The sequence below is a fragment of the Engystomops pustulosus genome, chromosome 6 (genome assembly GCF_040894005.1).
Source record: "Engystomops pustulosus chromosome 6, aEngPut4.maternal, whole genome shotgun sequence".
In the NCBI taxonomy this organism is placed as follows: domain Eukaryota; kingdom Metazoa; phylum Chordata; class Amphibia; order Anura; family Leptodactylidae; genus Engystomops; species Engystomops pustulosus.
The window spans coordinates 50,035,915-50,056,017 of NC_092416.1; the positions used below are offsets into that span (position 1 = coordinate 50,035,915).

Genomic DNA, 20,103 nt, shown 5'->3' on the forward strand with positions numbered 1-20,103 from the left:
TAATAGTGCTCTCCAAATAATAATAAATATAATACTTCTAATAGTCCCTGGAGGACATCTCCTATACTACACAAATAACCCACTGATTTGAATGAGTAATGCTTAATGTCTCCCGATATAGCATTTCAGTTAAATTTAACACTTTCTGCCTTGTTTTCCCAAAAGATCGCAACTGATTGCTTGTGGTTCATGCAGTAGGATGCTTTAAAATCAGCTTATTGATGACAAATCTTTTCTAACAGGTAGACCTAAATTTTTTATGGCCAAAAATTGCAACCTTGATACATGTCAATGAAGGATCTAGCCTAGATTGGTCTTCTACTTACTCTCCATTTTCCTTGTTCTTCCACAAGAAGACTTGTAGGTCTGGGTTTCACAATTAGATGTTTTAAACCTAATAAAATATTAGAGGGGTCCTCCATTATAGTTTAACTTCTCACTTGATCAACAATGTAATTTGCATGAAGTTGAAACAGTAGACAGGTCTATCACGCCTCTCCAAATCGTTTTCTTTAAATGATTATTTTTAATTTTTCTTTCTTATGCTTAGTACCAGGGTCAGCTCAAGGTTTCAGTAGGCCCCTGGGCAACAGAGCCTGAGTGGGCTCCTTTGAAGTGAACTCACATGGCAGCATTAAAAATTCAGAAACTAAAACTCCTGTTCCCCAAAATATACCCTAGTTTATCATACCAAACAGCCACCTTATAGTCATTTTATATAAACCCCCCAACACTATGGATTCATTAGATAAAGCCCCCCTCACACCAAAGGATTTCTTACGTATAGCCATCTATGGCCCCCCCAGCAGCTCTGAGCACTTTCCCAGGTATGCCCAGTGCTGGCACTGGCCCTGCTTAGTACAGATGACAATTCAAGTGCTGTATATGTAATCTGATGTTTTGTCTTTAGTTGGTCTTTTTCAAAAAGTTGCAAGGGGCAGTATCCAAAACAGTGACAACAGAAATTTTATGGCATAAATGTCTAACCTTTGGCATGCCTGACGACTCATTTCAAATACACTTCTCATAGTATACTCATATATTTATTAGATAGGTTTCTGTCACACAGTCCAGGAATTTAGCTCCGATGGCTGTATACTAATGGTGTATCAGCTTATTTAGGAGAATATTGATGGAGGGGATAATTACATTTTGGTAACATTATGGGTCTCTTTCTGGCTGATCATGTAATACTGTGCTGAGCCGTCATGGGATTGATAGTATTTTAGAATGAGTGCGTATCCTCAAGTCCTTTAACAACATTAGGCCGTGTCCACTTAGTCTGACAAGTTGGAAAAGTGTAGAAAAGAGGTCTAAAACTTTGATAAATATGGCGGAAAGCATTTTTTGGTGCAAATGACACCATACATGTGATTAAAAAATGGTTGAATATATTCCCTTCAATATGTTGATTCGGGTAAGTAGCATTAACAATGTCTCACATTTCACTGGGAAGCTATCTGCCAGGCCTACATATTGGAAAGTGGATGCAAAACTATAGCACAGGGACCGAAATTGGTGGTTTTAGAATGTGCATCCTGCATCACAGTCTCTAACGGTTATAGATTACATTATAAATGTAGGTAATGTTAATATTAACTCTGCTCAAGCCACAGCCCACTAGTGATATCCCCTTTGACGCATTCACTGCCTTGGACCCATATATTTCATTATATTACCAATCACACCTTCACAACCAATAGAAAAAGTTTTCCTCAGCTCACCTCCATCCCAAGCATTACAAGCCAATGCATGGGGTCGGGATCAGTCCATAATCCTGAAAAATCATATCCTGATTTTCCAGCACACGGCAAAAAAGTAAATTTTAAATTACAAAAGCACTATTTATTTCATCTTGTTAAAAACATGTAGGGAGCAAAACTATGCAAAAATTGACGTGTTTCAGATGCATCCGTCCTTAGGCTACATTCACATGACAATGTGCCCATCGTACCATAGCACGGCGGGCACACGTCGGCGCACGGGAGAGGAGGAGGGGATAGTGCTGCTCACCCCCGTCCCTCTCTTTAGCGTGCATGTTGCATGGCACCGTATTACAGGGAAAGATAGGACATGTCCTATCTTTTCCCCGGCTATGGAACGGTGCCGCACGTGTGATGCACCGTACCACTCCACGTTGCCATGCGCCCATTATCAATGGGGGAATACAGCCTATATACAGGCGGTCCCCTACTTAAGAACACTCGACTTACATACGACCCCTAGTTACAAACGGACCTCTGGATATTGGTAATTTATTGTACTTTAGTCCTAGGCTACAATGATCAGCTGTAACAGTTATCACAGGTGTCTGTGATGAAGCTTTAGTGTTAATATTGATTCTTATGACAACCCAACATTTTTAAAATGCAATTGTCACAGACACCAAAAAAGTTCTGGCTGGGATTACAATGATAAAATATACAGTTCCGACTTACATACAAACTCAACTTAAGAACAAACCTACAGACCCTATCTTGTATGTAACCCGGGGACTGCCTGTATATATGCCAGCCGTATATACGTCCCCTATTCGGCAGTGTGAATGTAGCTTAAGTCATAGATTGTTGTATCCGAAATGTGTCGGTTTTTGCATATTTTGGTGCCTACATGATTTAAACCAGATGAAATAAATAGTGTTTTATATTTTTTCTATTTACTTTTATGCCATTTGCTGGTTTCAAAATATGACTCTCCCAAACAATCAAATAAGATATAACTGTTCTTGTCTGCAGAGAAGCATATTCTGGTTTCATTTTCAGGTATCATAGTAGGAAGGAGTTTTATGCTCAAGCGCCCACAGGAAACAGAATAAATTCTGGTTTGTCTATTTTCTATGAGAAAAGATCATTTTCATTGTTTTGATCTTTTATTTGATTAGGTATTTTTAGGGCGGAAAGACAGAACTGGCAGCTGGGAAGAATGTGAAGCTCAGCTCCAGATTTTATCAGCTGACGAAGGCGATATCCACCTCACCATGTTTACAGTGTTGTCATTTTGATTGACAGGTCTTGCTATGGGTTGTGGTGTCCTATTGATTGTTATTGGAACTTGTAGATACTTCAATGATTGTAAATCATTAAAGGGGTTGGAGTTAGAGGGGTAGAGGCAAGTATTACCCCCTTTCCACATCAACCGATCCCCTGTGTCAATGCAGCTGTAGGTCATGCATTCACATTACCCTTTGTGGCTCTCAGTTTATAGTAAAGTATATTTCTGACAGTTCCATAGACAGTGAATAGAATGGAAATGTGATCGCACAACATTCTGTTCCATCAACACAGGGGAAAGAACCCTCCTTCTAATGGCCAATGTGGAGGTTCCAGTGGCAGTGACCCATTGATCATGACCCATTGATCATATTACCCCTGTGAAGTGATTCGTTGTCGTGCCGGTTCCACGTTGTTTTCATTGATCAATTGTATCCACTGCTCTGTGGCTAGTGAATAATAGTTTAAGGCCCCTTTCACATGAACTTTTGATTTCTCCAGTCTTGTATTTCATACGCAACATTTTTCATTCGTATGTGCATGTATGTCATGGTATACTTGCCATATAAAATACGGTCGACTGGCAGATGATGGCTGGCTGACTATTAGCTGGCTGACAGAATGCATTTCCCATTGGTTATGGTCTCCTTGGATACTGCAAGTATATACGGCTGCATATGGTGCAGAACCATATGTAGCATGTATGCAACATATATTTGAAACATTCCCATACACTTTTATGTGGCATACGAAATGAAAATCCTGGAGGAAATAGGATCTCATAGTATCATAGTATATAAGGCCGGAAAAAGACGCAAGTCCAACCTTTAAGAATTAAATTAATGTTTTTTCCCCATAATCCGTGATATTTTTTGCTCTCCAGAAAGTCATTCAGGCCTCTCTTGAACATGTACATAGAGTCCGCCATAACAACCTCCTGCGGCAGAGAGTTCCATAGTCTCACTGCTCGTACAGTAAAGAACCTTTGTCTATGTTGATGGTAAAATCGCCTCTCCTCTAGGCGTAGAGGATGCCCCCTTGTCCTGGTCACAGGCCTAGGTATAAAAAGATCTTTGGAGAGATCCTTGTACTGTCCGTTCAGGTATTTGTACATTGTAATGAGGTCTCCCCTCAGTCGTCTTTTTTCTAAACCGAATAATCCCAAATTTAGTAATCTGTCATTGTATTCTAGTCCCCCCATTCCCCTAATAATCTTGGTTGCTCTCCTCTGCACCTGTTCCAGCTCTACTGTGTCCCTTTTATACACTGGTGCCCAAAACTGTACACAATATTCCATGTGTGGCCTGACCAGTGATTTGTATAAGGGCAAAACTATGTCTTTATTATGAGAATCTATTCCTCTCTTTATAGATCCCATTATTTTATTGCCTGGCTCTGGTCACTAAAATTAAGTTTACCATCCACCAATACCCCCAAGTCCTTTTCAGCTTCAGTTTTACCAAGCAATTTACTGTTTAGAACATAATTATACTTTTTGTTTCCATGGCCCAAGTGCATAACTTTACATTTATCTCCATTAAACCTCATCAACCATTTTCCTGCCCACTCCTCAAGCTTCCACAGATCCCTCTGTAATGCTAAACTATCGACCCCAGTATTTTTTTACTTTACATAGCTTAGTATCATCTGCAAATATTAAAACGTGACTGTGTAAACCTACTACAAGGTCATTAATAAAAATATTAAAAAGAAGTGGCCCCCATACTGACCCCTGTGGCACTCCACTGGTAACATCAACCCAATCTGAGAATGTGCCCTCTGTTTTCTATCACTAAGCCAATTACTTACCCAAATACACAGATTTTCCCCTAGTCCCAGCAGTCTCATTTTATGTACCAACCTTTTATGCCCACGGCGGTTTGCACTTTCTCAGGTTTGCAGCCTTCCATTATGGAAATATTAGGATTCCGGGTGTCAGATCACCAATGAATAAATACTTAGGAGAGTATTCGGCCTCTTGGTGTATCGGGCGGCTGGCTGCACAGCCTTTTGGGGTTTTTTTTTTTACGGGTCCTACATCTGACATTTGGTCGCATGCAGCGAGTGTAAAGGAAAGCTACAATCTGCTCAGCTCCTCCTCCGCTATATCATATTTGTCTGTTGATAGATCACTGTACAATCTGCTCAGTTCCTCCTGCTCTATAACATTCTGCTGCAGATAGGACACTTTGTACAATCTGCTCAGTTCCTCCTGCTCTATAATCTGCTGCCTGCAGATAGGACACCATGTACAATCTGCTCAGCTCCTCTTGCTCTATAACATGCTACCTGCAGATAGGACCCTATGTACAATTTGCTAATCTCCTCCTGCTCTATATCAAGCTGCTTGCAGATTGAACAGCATTTTCATAGTGACAGCTTCCGTTTAAGCACACTCTGTCATTACGATATTTGTTTCCCCCTCTCCTCCACCTTATATTAACAGTTTATTCTCTTCACTATTGAATATAATCACTCCTCTGGATATCATATTTCCTATGGATTAATCTAAAGAATTGACAGTCTTCCAATTATTTCTGTCTATGTGTATTTTGGGTTCCATTCTCCCCAGCCTCAGCATGCGTCTCCTTTGTACATGCTATGTACCTCCTCAGGCTGGTTACCGATTTCTCTGGTCCGAATGCAACCGACATGCCTGAGTGCGATATTTCCACTACATTCCAGTGCCTCCCACAACGTAAACACCTCTCTCTTCCTGAAATACATCTCTTTCATTCCAAACGCTCACTCTCATTATCTCAACAACTTTACACTACATTGCTCATCTCTCCTTCTTCACAGCCAAGCCAAGACTTTCTCCAGAAACCCTCCACAGCCTGACAGAGTCTGCCATTCATTCAGAAGATATAGTTCAAATATATCAAGTCATTTCACTAACATTCTGAAATGACCATAACCCCCATAACCCCAAACCCCATTGGGACACATTTACCTACCCGGTCCGCCGGAGTTGACCTCCTCCTTCCCAGTGAATGCGAGTGCTTGATCTTGCGGCACATATCGCTTTTTAAATTCTGCGTTTTTTCCAAATCAGTCGGGTTGTCCGACGGCCACGCCCCCCCCACCCCCCCGCGTCGCGTGAAAGCCGACGCCAATGCGCCACAATGTGCTCGCGTGCGCCAAAATCCCGGGCCAATTCGGGGCAAATCGGAAATATTCGTGAAACCCGACGAAAGTGCGGCTTTCAGACCCTTAGTAAATGAGCCCCATTTACACAACTATTGTACATGCAAGGATCAGAGTTTGACCAAAATCATCAATATCTGTGAATGCATGGTGTATAAAGTTAGTACAGTATATTCTAGTAATCAAGTGTAGTAATATTAGTAACACAATATAGTAGTGTAGTATATTTAGTCATATAGTGTGGTAGTAGTTATAGCAGTGTAGTAATAGTAGTGATATAGTGTGATTGTAGTTATAGCAGAGTAGTAATAGTAGTGATATAGTGTGATAGTAGTGTAAAAATAGTAGTAATATAGTGTTCTGTTAGTGATTGTGTAGGAATAGTAGTGGTATAGTGTGATGGTAGTTATAAAAGTATAGTAATAGTAGTGATATAGATTGATAGTACTATAGTGTAGTAAAAGTAATGATATAGTATTCATAAAAATAAATAATTTATATAGCTGTAATAGTACTGCAGTAATAGTAGTAATATAGTGTGATAGTAGTGTATTATAGTATTAGAAGTGATATAATGTGATAGAAGTGTATTATAGTATTAGAAGTGATATAGTGTGATAGTAGTGTAGTAAAAGTAGTGAAATATTGTAATACTAGTGTGGTATAGCGATAGTATTGTAGTAATAGTAGTGATATAGTGGGATAGGAGTTTAGTGCAGTTTAGTAGTGATATAGTGTCATGGTAGTGTAGTATAGTAATATAAGTGTTACGGTGTCATACTTGTGTAGTAACAGTAGAGATGTAATCTGATAGTAGTGTAGTGTAGTAATAGAAGTGATATAGTGTAATAGTATTATAGTAATAGTAGTGAAATATTGTGATACTAGTGTAGTATAGTGATAGTATTTTAGTAATAGTAGTGATATTGTGTGATAGTAGTGTATTGTAGCAGTGATATAGTGTAATGGTAGCGTAGTATAGTAATACAAGTGTTATAGTGTGAAATTTGTGTAGTATAGTAATGGAAGTGATATAGCACGATAGTATTGTATTATAGTAATAGTAGTGATATAGTGGTAAAGTAGAGTATTATAGTAACAGAAGTGATAAAGCGTAATAGTAGGGTAGTAACCGTAGTGATATAGTCTGAAAGTAGCACATTATAACAATGGTAGTGATATGGTGTGATAGTGTATTATAGTAATAGTAGTGCTATAATGTGATGTAGTGTTAGTGTACTAATAGTAGTTATATTTAATATAATATAAGTAATAGTAATGGTAATAGAAGTATACATTCCTATTCTTATTTCACAACTCTTTACATTATATTACAAATTTTTACACTTTGTGCTTATGGTTGTATCTTCAGCACAGACATGGCCATATTCTAATAGTAGTACAATATACTCTAAAGATAAGAGAAAGATTGCAATGCATTCATTCCATTATAACAACCTATAAAGCTGACACTAGCCCAAGCGATAAATCCTTAGATATATAATGTATTTACCGGAAGTTACCCAATATCTATTATGGATAATAACACAAAAAGTGTAATCAAGGATAGCTGAAATATAGTCACCATATCAGAAGTAATATTGTAAGGTCTGGCATAAAAATACAAAACATTTGCGATCACAAACCTACGGGGTGCAACTTAATGGGGTAAAGCTAATAGTGGATCATACAACATCATTAGGCTGGTACATTTCCTACATAAAATTTGATAGCTAGAGCAGAACTTTATTGGGGTTTATAGTAATCTCCTACCAATTTTTATGACATTCCTGGATTTATCTAAATCTATTTCTGAACCTCCCCATTGCTTGAGGTCCTGTAGGTACCATAGATGCCGGCGGCACTCTATCAGCTAAATTAATCACATGGACACAAGTGAGTTTGTAAAGATGATGTGAGTTGACTTGAGTAGAAGATAAGAGGCAGTGGAGGTGTCTGTGCATGGCTCACATACCTTGTCAAGTTCATGTACCTCCTCACTGTTGGATAGTGTAACATTAAAAGGATCAGTGAACTGATGTGGATCTTTTCCCTTCTTACGTTCTTTTTTAGCTGCCAGGACCGGGAAAATTGCAAGTTGTTGGCACAGTACTGTGGCCACCAGGAGCCATACCCAACACCTCATTATGCTTGGTGAATATATCCTTCAAAAGTTTACAATGTTGAACTGTAGAAAGCTCCAAGTACCTTCAAGAAGATGCTGAGAGGACTAAAACAAGTGGAAAGTGATCCTTCTGCGTAGATAAGCACTTGCCAAGACAAAAGAGGTCAAGATAAAGCATCAATCTACTTAACTCCAACAGGTCTTTTTACACATGACAAGTGAGAGGGAGGGTGAAAGGAAATGTTCTCCCATCAATTTCTTCAAAAGTCCAAACAGTATAATTAAAACTCACTCAACAATGAAGCCTGTAACATTAAAGGGATCAGGATGACATTTCAGCCCACATCTGCCAGCATAGAGCCCCATCAGTTGAGACCTTCCTTGGTAATGATGATCAATGAGTGGACCCATTAGATGGACAATAGGAAACGGAAACCCTGTTGATCACTAGTCATCCTCATCGGTTACCGTAACCGGACACATTCACAAACTGATGTCTTCTGCTTGACTTAAAGCCACTTTTAAGATACAATTCAAGATTTGATGAATTGTCCACGCTAACTTCTCCTCACTGGCAGCCAAGCCGATGTTTTTCATTAATTCTTGAAGAGAATAAAAGTTGAGTTCCTTCAGGAATAAATCATTGCAGCAAACAGTAGTCTATCTCTTGACTTGGCTCTTTGTTAATAGCCTTGCTTTCTGGATTAAGTATAAAAAGAATTACAAAAATCTTCATAAAATAGTCAAAAAGTCCTGCAGAAATGTCTCCTGTTTCACTCCTTAGGTGATGCTGCTTTTTACTGACTGTTCAGACTGATGGGTTATTCCTGCTTTCGTCTTCTTTCAATTTCTTTCACTCTGTCTCTCCCCAACTGCAAATTGGCAGTGGTTCTCCGAGCTGCTCATTTCACCAAATATATCCTTCTTTCCTGTAGCTGCTACTTGAAGGAGAGGGAGGGAACTCACCCTGCTCATCTGTCAATCCTAGTTTTTTTAACAGCCCTATTAAAGTAGAGCTGATAAGCAGTTCAGCCCTTCTCTGCAGAGATGCTAATCACATTTTAATGACCCATAAAACTTTTCTTTTTAACCCCCTGGGGGAAGAGACTGTTTATGGAGATGACAAAAATGCAATACGGGGGAAAAATGTATGATATTAACCCTTAAATACTCATGTTGCAAACTTGAAAATCTGCAAGCGAAGGGGTATGCAAACTTCATATCCAATGTGAAAGTCTAGATACCTTCTGTAAAGATCACAGCTGATCGCTATGGGAAACCCATTAGTAGAAAAATTAGCAATAATGTTGATTCTGATTTGCTTCAGTCTGGCTTTTCAGAGATCTTATAGTCTATAGGGGGGAATTTATTAATATTGTCGCACGATCTGTTATTTTGGTGCATAAGTTGCCATAATTTAGAATGAGATGTTAGATTTTTGCGCAAGGTCTTAGTGAATTACAGCACGGACAGGATCTGAACTAACTCCACATTCATGAAGTTGAAACAGAACTTGGTAAATCAGCTTTTAGATGGTCTATTTATGCGGAAAAAATTGTGGCAAAAATTTGTCCGAATTCTGAAGCTGTGCCCAAATTAAGAGACCAAAAAATGTGTGAATGTTGAAAAAGGAGCAATATTATCCTGCAGACACATCACAAATATGACACACAAGGTACAGCAGGGGGAAAAAAAAGTCGGACAAAAAACTGGTAGCGATTCAAGGAACGCTACCAGTACTTTTAACAAAAAATAAACTACACATACTCGCCTGCACTCCTCTTCATCCCGATCCTGGAAGCGTTCTTCTTTAATCTGTACACGCCAGGATCATGCCTCTCACACATGCTGGGAGAGGGAGGTGACGTCATTCGGTAGGTGAGAATTAGCAGCCCGGAATGTTGGACATCTTGTCCCCATGCTCCAGCCTGCTAATTAGTCTTTTTTTCAGGTGATCCGGGCATGTCAAAATTAAAGAACCCCGATGAAGAGGAGCGCAAGTGAGTATGTGTAGTTTGTTTTTTGTTAAACGTCCTGGTAGTTTTTCCTTTAATAAATGACTGACTAGGACATGCTCTACCTCTCAATGGATCGCTTACAAGGTCGGGGGCACTGATCCATCAATATGACTGGTTCTTATCCATACAGAGTATCAGTTCATGTGTTCTCTCTTACTCTTTTACAGACCCATTTAATTAAATCAGTGAATCTATAAATGCCGGTCGCCGTGTCAAATCTGCATAACAGTAGTGCGTGCATACAGATATGGAACAATCATCATACATGGCTGAAAGGTATGACTGTGTGCATTTAGCCTACAATGATCATGTACATTTTTCTACCTTCCTTGACCTGCAGTGACTCAAAGGACAGGTGTCTTTCAAACTTACAATAATCATAAGACATCTTCCTGTTGTTGGTCCTAACAGTAAAAGTTGGTTCGGTCACACTTGTAGATTTCTTACTTACATTTTTGAAGCAATTGTCAAAAGAGTGCTAAAAAAAGTAAAGAAGACAAAGTACATGTCCGACTCCCAATAATAAATCCTTTATTTATATAGCACACACAGATTACTCAGCACTTGCTAAATCAGTCCCTGTCCCCATGGGGCACACAATTTAATCAATCTGGCAGTATGGGGTTTTTTTTGAAGTGTGGGAGGAAACTGGAGGAAACCCACGTAAACACAGATAGAACATACAAACTCTTTGCAGATGTGGACCTGGATGGGACTTGAACCCCGGACCCCAGCAATGCAAGTCTGTAGTGCTAAACACTAATCCACCATGCTACATAATACTCAATACTTTCTCCCTTTATATGATCATACCATATTTTGGCTACTGAAACTCATCAACAAAAGTATGGCAGTACTCTAGGAGAGGAAAAATAGAAACTTGGAAGCTACACAGTTCATTAACCTAGTCAAGGTTTGTAACAATGGGGTTGTGTGAGAATTTTCCTGATGGCTTTAGACAGGAGACAATGGATTTTTGGCAATTTGACAGAAAAAACACAAGGCGGGTCATTGGCTGTATTATTAATTAGATTTTGGATAAATAATGCCTTTGTGCTGAAGTCGGAATCAACTCTATGTGCAAATATCCCGTTGTCTTTTATCAGCTGAAAACTGAAAACAAAGTATTGTGTTGTGAAACAATCACTCGTTCACCAAGGAAAGATTGGGGCTTATTTACTAAGGGTCTCATTTTCGTCGGACTTCCCGACATTTACGGGATTGGCGCCGCTGTGACAGGTATTTAGAAGGGGATTGGATTTCGGTGCAGCGGCTCTCTTGCGACAGAAATGGGGGGGGGGGGGGCGTCAGACGATCTGACTGATTCGGGCTGAGCGCAGGATTTAACTTTCAAATTGTGTCGCATACAGGTCAACTCCGGAGAGTGACCTGAGCGGATAAGCGACACATGCAGGATATCGGGCGGACGATCTTAGTAAATCGCCGCACCGTGCATTGTTGTTGGAAAATGCACTTTTGGGAACTCTGAAGGACCGGGTAAGTAAGTGTGCCCCATTGTGCCATACAAGGCTTCAAGGAAGTGAATGAACAGTCTTTCCCCCCAGAAAATGTACACTTTTTCCTCACAGGTTGGCAAATTATATGGTGAAAGTTTGTGCTCCAGATTTGTTTTATACTGCATAACTGGGGGAAAAATTACAACCGGATTTGATGGCTGATTTCTATTTGGTCACCTATCTCCATAAGGTTTACACAAATTCCTGGGTAATCCTACCCAATTTTCTTGTCTGTCAATCATGTACCCAGTGGCATCCATTACCTATCCTTGGGATACCCAGCACTTCCACCAATCAGCTCCACAATGTTGTCTCCATGGTCCAGGGAATGGAGCTAGAGGCAAAACCGTGTTTTGCAGTGAAACCTGGCAATGACCTAAAAATAGGTCATCAATACCAAATGGAAAAGGCCCTCAATCTGTAACCTGAGTGTGCCAAGGTAAGTTGTAGCTGTAGTTTTTACAGTATCCAGAATGCAAATTTTAATGAACAAACATAGTGGCCTACATTTACTAAGGGCCGTGTGCCAGTTATCTGTCAGACTTTGCGTACTCTTTTATGTGCAATCTGCTTGCACAGATATTTAAGAAGTGTCCGCTTCATAGTTGTGTAACATGTGACCGTTTTGTGTTGCGGCTGCACTGTTCTTCAAGCGACAGAAATTTCTGCACTGAAATGGGCGTTCTGGTACTCAGTCGGACCATTTACCATGCAAAGTCTGACAGAAATATGGCGCACGCCCTATGTTGAAGGTGCACAAAAAAAATAGTGGTGCACTCTATGGGGGCAGTTCAGGGAGCAAGGAATAGATTCCCATTGGTAGACAGCGCTGTTCCGACCTGGTTGGGTCTCTTCAGTACCGTCCAGAAACGTCGTTTGGATGAGAGGCTTTTAACTAGGGTTAGGGAGTAAGAGTTCTACTTATTTTCATGGAATGGTCATTGGTAAATTTTAAAATAGAAATTGTTTTTTTACAGAGTGACTCTCAATTTTACCTTTTTTGAGTGTGGATTTCCATGTCTCATGTCCTACTACAACTTAAGGCAGTGGTGACCCTATGACATGGGTGGGAGAGGTGGGTCACAAAGCCCTCTCTGTAGGCACCTAGGCTGTTGTTATATTACGGCTGAAATTGATGCGTTGGTACTTTTATACTTAGGCTCTTGGTCTGTAAAAGGTTCCCCATCACTAGTGTAGGGCACATGATCACATGTTGTCCTTAGCAATATCTGTTGCATTTGACTAGTTGGTTGGACTAGGTAATATGTAAACCCCTCTTTAGACGCCTGCCCGTCTAAAGTATTCACCCTCACAAAGGGAAACAAAGTTATTCTTCTATAGTAAGTTGCATAAGCAAACCACCAAAATCAAATACAGTAAACCCATAGTTCCTGATGTATTGAATGTTCTCTATGTTAGAAGATGACTCAAGGAAAACAATAGACTGATGTCTCACAAGGAATCCAAAAACAATTTTGTGGTATTTATTAATAACTATTCACAACCACAAACATTACAGATGTCACCTCTACGCTAAGTAATTATATTGTGAATGATTTATACAACAATTTAGAGTTGTTTCCATAGAAAGGACAATCAGGCTGTGAAAATATCCTTAACATGCAAAGGATAAATGACATTCTGTTCTGTTTATTTGGCTGAATACACTATCAAGGATAACCCCACAAAACTGCAAAACAGCCATAAATGAGTAGATCAGAATAAGCAGCAAAGTCCAGTTTATGGAGATTCAGTTGGGGCTTTACCTATGAGCTCAGGGTGACAATTTATGAGCAGTAACATACAGTTGCGTTTGTTTTCTCCAGGTCTTCCAGTTGCCTCCCACACTCCAAAAGATACTGGTAGATTAGATTCTGAGCCTCATTGGGGACAGGGACTGATTTGTGCTCTGTGTAGCGCTGCGAAATCTGTGTGCACTATATAAATAAATAATCAAATTATTATTTATTATTAGTATTAAAGTCCAGGCATATTGGTTATCACTATTGAATTTCTTTCTAAGTAACTGATGCTAAAAGTTAATTTAAATTTTAGGATATTGTTCTAAGGTTTGAGTGGAAAACCATGAAAAACACCTACCTATTTGGGTCTGAATGTAGGGCAAGGAATAGGTGATGTTAGCCAATAAATCTGTGGCTACTCTTCCAATCACATTTTGGAATATATTAACAATAAACTTTCTAGCCACTAAGGAGTTCCAGAAACCTAACTCCGCCTCCCACCTGACTGTATTTTACTTCTTTTATATGTTGCTTATTTACTTAAAAATACCCAATCTTCTTAGAATACCTCTGTTTTCTCTTCCGCTTTACTTTGCTATCAATCCCATGATGCCTCAGCAGAGCAGTACCTAGACATTAAGAGACAGAATCATGTTTGGGAGGTCATTGTTATTATCCACTTCATATATATTCTCTATACAATACGTGTGAGATATGTATTTATAACTATATAACAGCAATCTGACTAATTATTAATACTGATTGTGATAAGAAAAAGAACAGGACAGATACTTACACATAGAAAACTATAATAGCATACTCCATGGGTTTTCTCTGGGTTCCTCCCACACTCCAAAACATACTGGTAGGTTGATTAGATTGTGAGCCCCATTGGGGACAGGGACTGATTTGGAAAGCTCTGTGTAACACTGCGTAATCTGTGTGTGCTATATAAATAAATGAATTATTATTATTATAGTAAACTGCAGGTCTTATAGGAAAACTACCAGTTAGTATACCAAAAAACAAAGCAGACATACTCACCTACACTCCTTTTCATTCCGTTCTCAACTGTGTTCTTCTTTAATATTGAGACGCCGGGACCACCTAGAAAAAAGACTTATAATTAGCATCCCGGAGCAGGGGGGAGCATATTTAGCAGCCCAGAGCGCCGGATATCTTGATCCCGCGCTCCGGGCTGCTAATTGTAAGGCTATATTCACACTGCCGTTGCCCGCCCGTACCGTACCGTAGCGGGCAACGGCAGTGTACGGGGAGAGGAGGAGGAGGTGAGCGCAGCTCACCCCCGCCCCTCTCCATAGGAAGTAATGGCGCACGGCGCTGTATTACGGTAAAAGATAGGACAGGTCCGCACGTGTGCCGCTCCTGTGTGCCGCTCCCGTTGGGCGCCGTGCGCCCATTGTCGTCTATGGAGGACGTATATCGGCCATATATATGTCGGCCGTATATACGTCCTCCGTACGGCAGTGTGAATGTAGCATAAGTCTTTTTTCTAGGCGATCATCAATAAAGAAGAACACTGTTGGGATAAGAATAAAGAGGAGCGCAGGTGGGTATGTCTGGTTTGTTTTTTGGTATACTAACTGGTAGTTTTCCTTTAAGAAGGCTCTGCTATGAGTACCCATGTATCAAGGTAGGGTTATTATCTGATATACTAATGTTGCTATCTCCATTGATCGTGGTGTGTTGCTCATTGGCCACAATATTACAGAAGCAGTGAAAGGCAATTAATGCCTTGTATGCCAGTTTTTTGATGCTCTGGAGTCCAGAAGATACGGGAATAAGGAACCTCCCTTCTCAGAACAGACCTAATCTTGGTACTCTAAATAAATTTACATAAATATATTTATTCAATTACCTTATATACTCGAGTATAAGCCTAGTTTTTCAGCACAAAAAATGTGCTGAAAAACCCAAACTCGGCTTATACTCGAGTCAAAAAATAAATACCCCTGCATATTTTCTGTGCGATCTGTCCGCCAGCTGCAGCAGGCTATATACACTGGGGCAGGGTCTGGCAGGCTATATACACTGGGGCAGGGTCTGGCAGGCTATATACACTGGGGCAGGGGCTGGCAGGATATATACACTGGGGCAGGGTCTAGCAGGCTACATACACTGGGACAGGGTCTAGCAGGCTACATACACTGGGGCAGGGTCTGCCAGGCTATATACACTGGGGCAGGGGCTGGCAGGCTATATACACTGGGGCAGGGTCTGGCAGGCTATATACACTGGGGCAGGCTCTGGCAGGCTATATACACTGGGGCAGGGGCTGGCAGGCTATATACACTGGGACAGGGTCTAGCAGGCTACATACACTGGGGCAGGGTCTGGCAGGCTATATACACTGGGGCAGGGTCTGTCAGGCTATATACACTGGGGCAGGGGCTGGCAGGCTACATACACTGGGGCAGGGTCTGTCAGGCTATATACACTGGGGCAGGGGCTGGCAGGCTATATACACTGGGGCAGGGGCTGGCTGACTATATACACTGGGGCAGGGGCTGGCTGGCTATATACTGGGGAGGCTGTGACCAATGCATTTCCCACCCTCGGCTTATACTCGAGTCAATAGGCTTTCCCTGTATTTTGTGTTAAAATTAGGGGCCTCGGCTTATACTCGGGTCGGCTTATACTCGAGTATATACGGTATTTTAATACATTAATCATGGGTAATATTAACATATATATATATATATATATATATATATATATATATATATATATATATATTACTGTATGGTTACAATCTGTACAAATATGTATAATATTTGTTTTAATTTAAGCATAACAAAAAAAGAAGTGTCTTAAGTGTAATTTAACATGTCACATTCACATGATGAAAACTTCATGTCAGGTATTGTAGCCAAGGGCATTGAGGATTTCTAACATTTGATGCTATCAGTCAGCACAGTTCTGTAGTAGGAGTTCACCAAAAACACATTGATGTTAATTTAACTTCATAAACATGTATGTGCAGAGCTGTGGATAATCAGACAAGCGTGAAAACGTGTGCCTTAGGTCGCAGTGAAAGAGGGAATACACTTCAAAATACAATGAATAAGGAGCAATGTATAAAGTGAACACTGGACCGAAGAAGACTTGCAACCATTTTATTTTAACAGCAGAAACAAGAGATGCAACTTGATGTCAGCAATTTGTATTGCGGTCTTTGTCCGACTGTGCAACGTTACCCTACCAGGACGGCCAAGGGATGGGGGCAATTAGTTGGTTAGGACCAGAGGGTCTGGCTTGGTAGTAGCTTTGTGGCCGGTATCATGGTAGTTTTTGTCCTAAACTAGACCCCGTCCAGCCCTGTCTGGGCGAGAAGGGTAGAAGCATAAGGAGAGGAGAAGGCCATGGTATGGTGTATACAGGTGGCAATCCCTGGCAGATGGCCCTTAGTGTTGCTGGCAGGCTAGAGATGTACAGTGGAGACCCTGCAATAACTTGGTAAAAAATTACAGTTCCTTATAGGTCCAAACAGCAGCAAAGCACAGGCTGGCAATGGTTTCTCCTGTAACATACATATATGTCTGCTAGGTGATTTAAATGTAAGCAATAATTCTTGGTTGCAGGAAGCTAGTCTGGCTTGTCTTCTTTGCAGCCTGTTTGGCTCTGCGGCATCAGCAGCTCAGCAACTTCTGAATGGTGTCTGTAGCAGCAGATACTCTGTCTGCACAGACTTAGGCCACGGTCACAAGTTCTGCTAGGCGTCCGTTCATTAGGCGACGCTAGCGCACAGGGGGCGGTCCTCGGCCTGAACGCACATGCGTTTCCAGAGAAACGCATGCGATTAATAAGCTGAACGCCTTATGAACGGACGCCTAGCAGAACGTGTGACCACGGCCTCACATTTCTCACTCTGTACAATTTTTCATAACTAAACGTAGAGCTGCAGACCAGGTCTTTATATCACCATGGTCATTAGTTACATGCACTGAGGTACCAACCAATGACAGCTGGTCTTACCAACAAAATGTTTATAAGTTAGAATAAAAGAGCATAAATTAACCCTTGAGTTACATAGTATGATTACATACATAAACATTGCACAGTTAGATACCTATTTCCACCACTTGGTGGTAGTGTTGTTCCATGCATTGATAGTGTTCTATGTATTGTGTTGTGTATGTAGTGGAGTTCTATGCAGTCTGACCACAGGGGAGAGAATGTCATTTTAACAAGCGGTTTTGGCCATTATAAATACTTGGGGACTTAGGAAGTTTACTGGTGAAACTCTGAACCTGAGTTGCTGATAACCTTAGTCGAGGGATCAGTTCTACTGGATCCCTTTAGCATTGAACGTCAGGTGTGGATTCGTAGTGGCCTAACTCTGGGATACTGTGTAGTTCTAGTCTGATTGGTAGAGATCTTACCATAGGAGTCAATTAAGGACACTTTTGTGAATACATGTGTATAATCATGGATCTTCTCTGTTTAATTTATCCAATAAATATTGCTATACTATTTTTTTACACACGCAAAGGGTTTGGAAAATTTTAATTTGGACTATGAACCATTACAGGGTGATGCAGAAGGTGGCACGTGGCACATTCCATGGTCTGCATCTCCCTGTTATGCAGTTCTGCACAGTTAGTGCCACAATCTTCCATTGGGTCTATACCTTGTGCTATCCGAGTTATAAATCAAAGCTGGTTGTTTCTTCTGTTCCTGCCTGGGGTTCCCTCTGGTAGTGTCAGTCACGCTTTGTTTTGTCTTCTCTACTAATTAGTAATAATTTCTTTATTTCTATAGCGCACACAGATTACGCAGCGCTGCACAGAACTTGCCAAATCGGTCCCTGTCCCCAATGGGGCTCACAATCTAATCGACCTACCAGTATGTTATGGAGTGTGGGAGGAAACTGGAGGAAACCCTTGCAAACACTCAAAAAACATACAAGCTCTTTGTAGATGTTGACCCTGGGACTTGAACCCAGTTCCCCAGTGCTGAAAGGCTGTAGTGCTAACCACTGAGCCACCAAGCTGCCCTTGTAATTATGTCATTGGTATTCCTGAAACTTCAGTGTAAAGTGATAGTGACCTACAATAACACCAGTTTTTACTTTTGTACCATAGGCATTGGCAGTGACCATAAGCGTGAACGATGTGTTCTGTAACGGGGGATATTTTTATTAGCCACCCACTATTTGTAATATAGGATGCTACATATATCTTTGATATACCTTTATCAGTTGAAACTAATTTGTCTTGAAAGCACAAAGGAATATGATGACGCTACTTAAAGGGGTATTCTCGTCTGGGCATTAACATTCAGTTTGATTAATCTGCCATTAATAAACATTTCTTCAATTAGATGTTATTAAAAATAATGTTCCTGTGTGAAGATAATTTCTCATAAATGTAGTCATATGGTCCCTTAGAAACGAGATAGCTTCCTCGGATACGGCCACCTCTGCAGAAGAGATTGCACAAAGAAACAAAAGGTTATTGTATATAAAATGTCCGGGAGTTACTACATGTCGCACAGCTCCCCTATGGTAATGATCCCTGAATCCTGGTGGTCCGGCAGGACTCTATAGCGCATGTCTGGCCACCGCTGCCAGAGTGTGACTTGGTCGTATACGAGGAAGCTATCTCGTTTCTAAGGGACAACATGGCTACATTTATGAGAAATTATCTTCACACAGGAACATTTTTTTTAATAACATCCAATTGAAGAAATGTTTATATATGGCAGATTAATCAAACTGAATGTGAATGCCGAGACGAGAATACCCCTTTAAATAAAGATTCTTATTATCAATAAAGAAGGAAAGTGATCCAAAGAAGGAAATTACCCCCTATGTGAGTGATGGCGAACCTTTTAGAAACAGAGTGCCCAAACTATAACCAAAATCCACTTATTTACCGTGAAGTGACTATATTGCATTTGAAGTAGTAACTTATTGCTACCTGCTCTTCAACATCTTTCAATCGGCCCCCTGAGGCCACCAATATAGTTGAAAGAAGGAGGGCACGTTCAGACTATCATTGTGGCTTCTCTTCAGGGTCTCTCTGTGCAGGAAGAATGGTGGGTCCAGCAGGAGGACCTACAAAGATAATGCAGTTCTGTCAACACCTTCTAAATTTTCCCGCAGTTCCAAGCAGACAATTAAGTGTCACTTTAAAATAGCGCTGACAGCAGCAACTCTTAAGTTGCCTGGGACTGCAGGAAGATTCGGATGATTTGGTTCTGTCTGGTGACAACCTGAGTGCCCACAGAAAGGGCTCTGAGTCCCACCTCTGGCACCCGTGCCATAGGTTCGCCACCACTGCCCTATATCATGTGTGACCCCCCCCCCCCCTCCACACTCTATACACTACTATGAAACTGATGACGATAGTTGAGTACAGTCTCACAGAAATATGTGCTACCACTTTATTCACATGAAAGGACTCAATAACCCTCAATCCTGTGATATGTTTTTTATTTGTGATGTACTTTTTATGGAGGCAAACAAAGGTTGATGTCAGGTTTAACATGGGCTGCTAGGGTATGGTTGGTGCAGAAGACTAAAATGCTGGTTGTTGGGAA

At 40.7% G+C, this 20,103-nt stretch overlaps 1 protein-coding gene across 1 annotated transcript in view; it reads right to left on the bottom strand.

Annotated features, from left to right (window-relative positions):
- Nucleotides 1-9,164, bottom strand: part of C1QTNF12 (C1q and TNF related 12) — a 36,292-nt gene extending 27,128 nt beyond the window's left edge. The window contains exon 1 of the mRNA XM_072156007.1: nt 8,113-9,164. Within this exon, the coding sequence (XP_072012108.1) occupies nt 8,113-8,283 (171 nt within the window). The 5' untranslated portion in view covers nt 8,284-9,164. The remainder of the gene's footprint in view (nt 1-8,112) is intronic.
- Nucleotides 9,165-20,103: the final 10,939 nt, after the last annotated feature.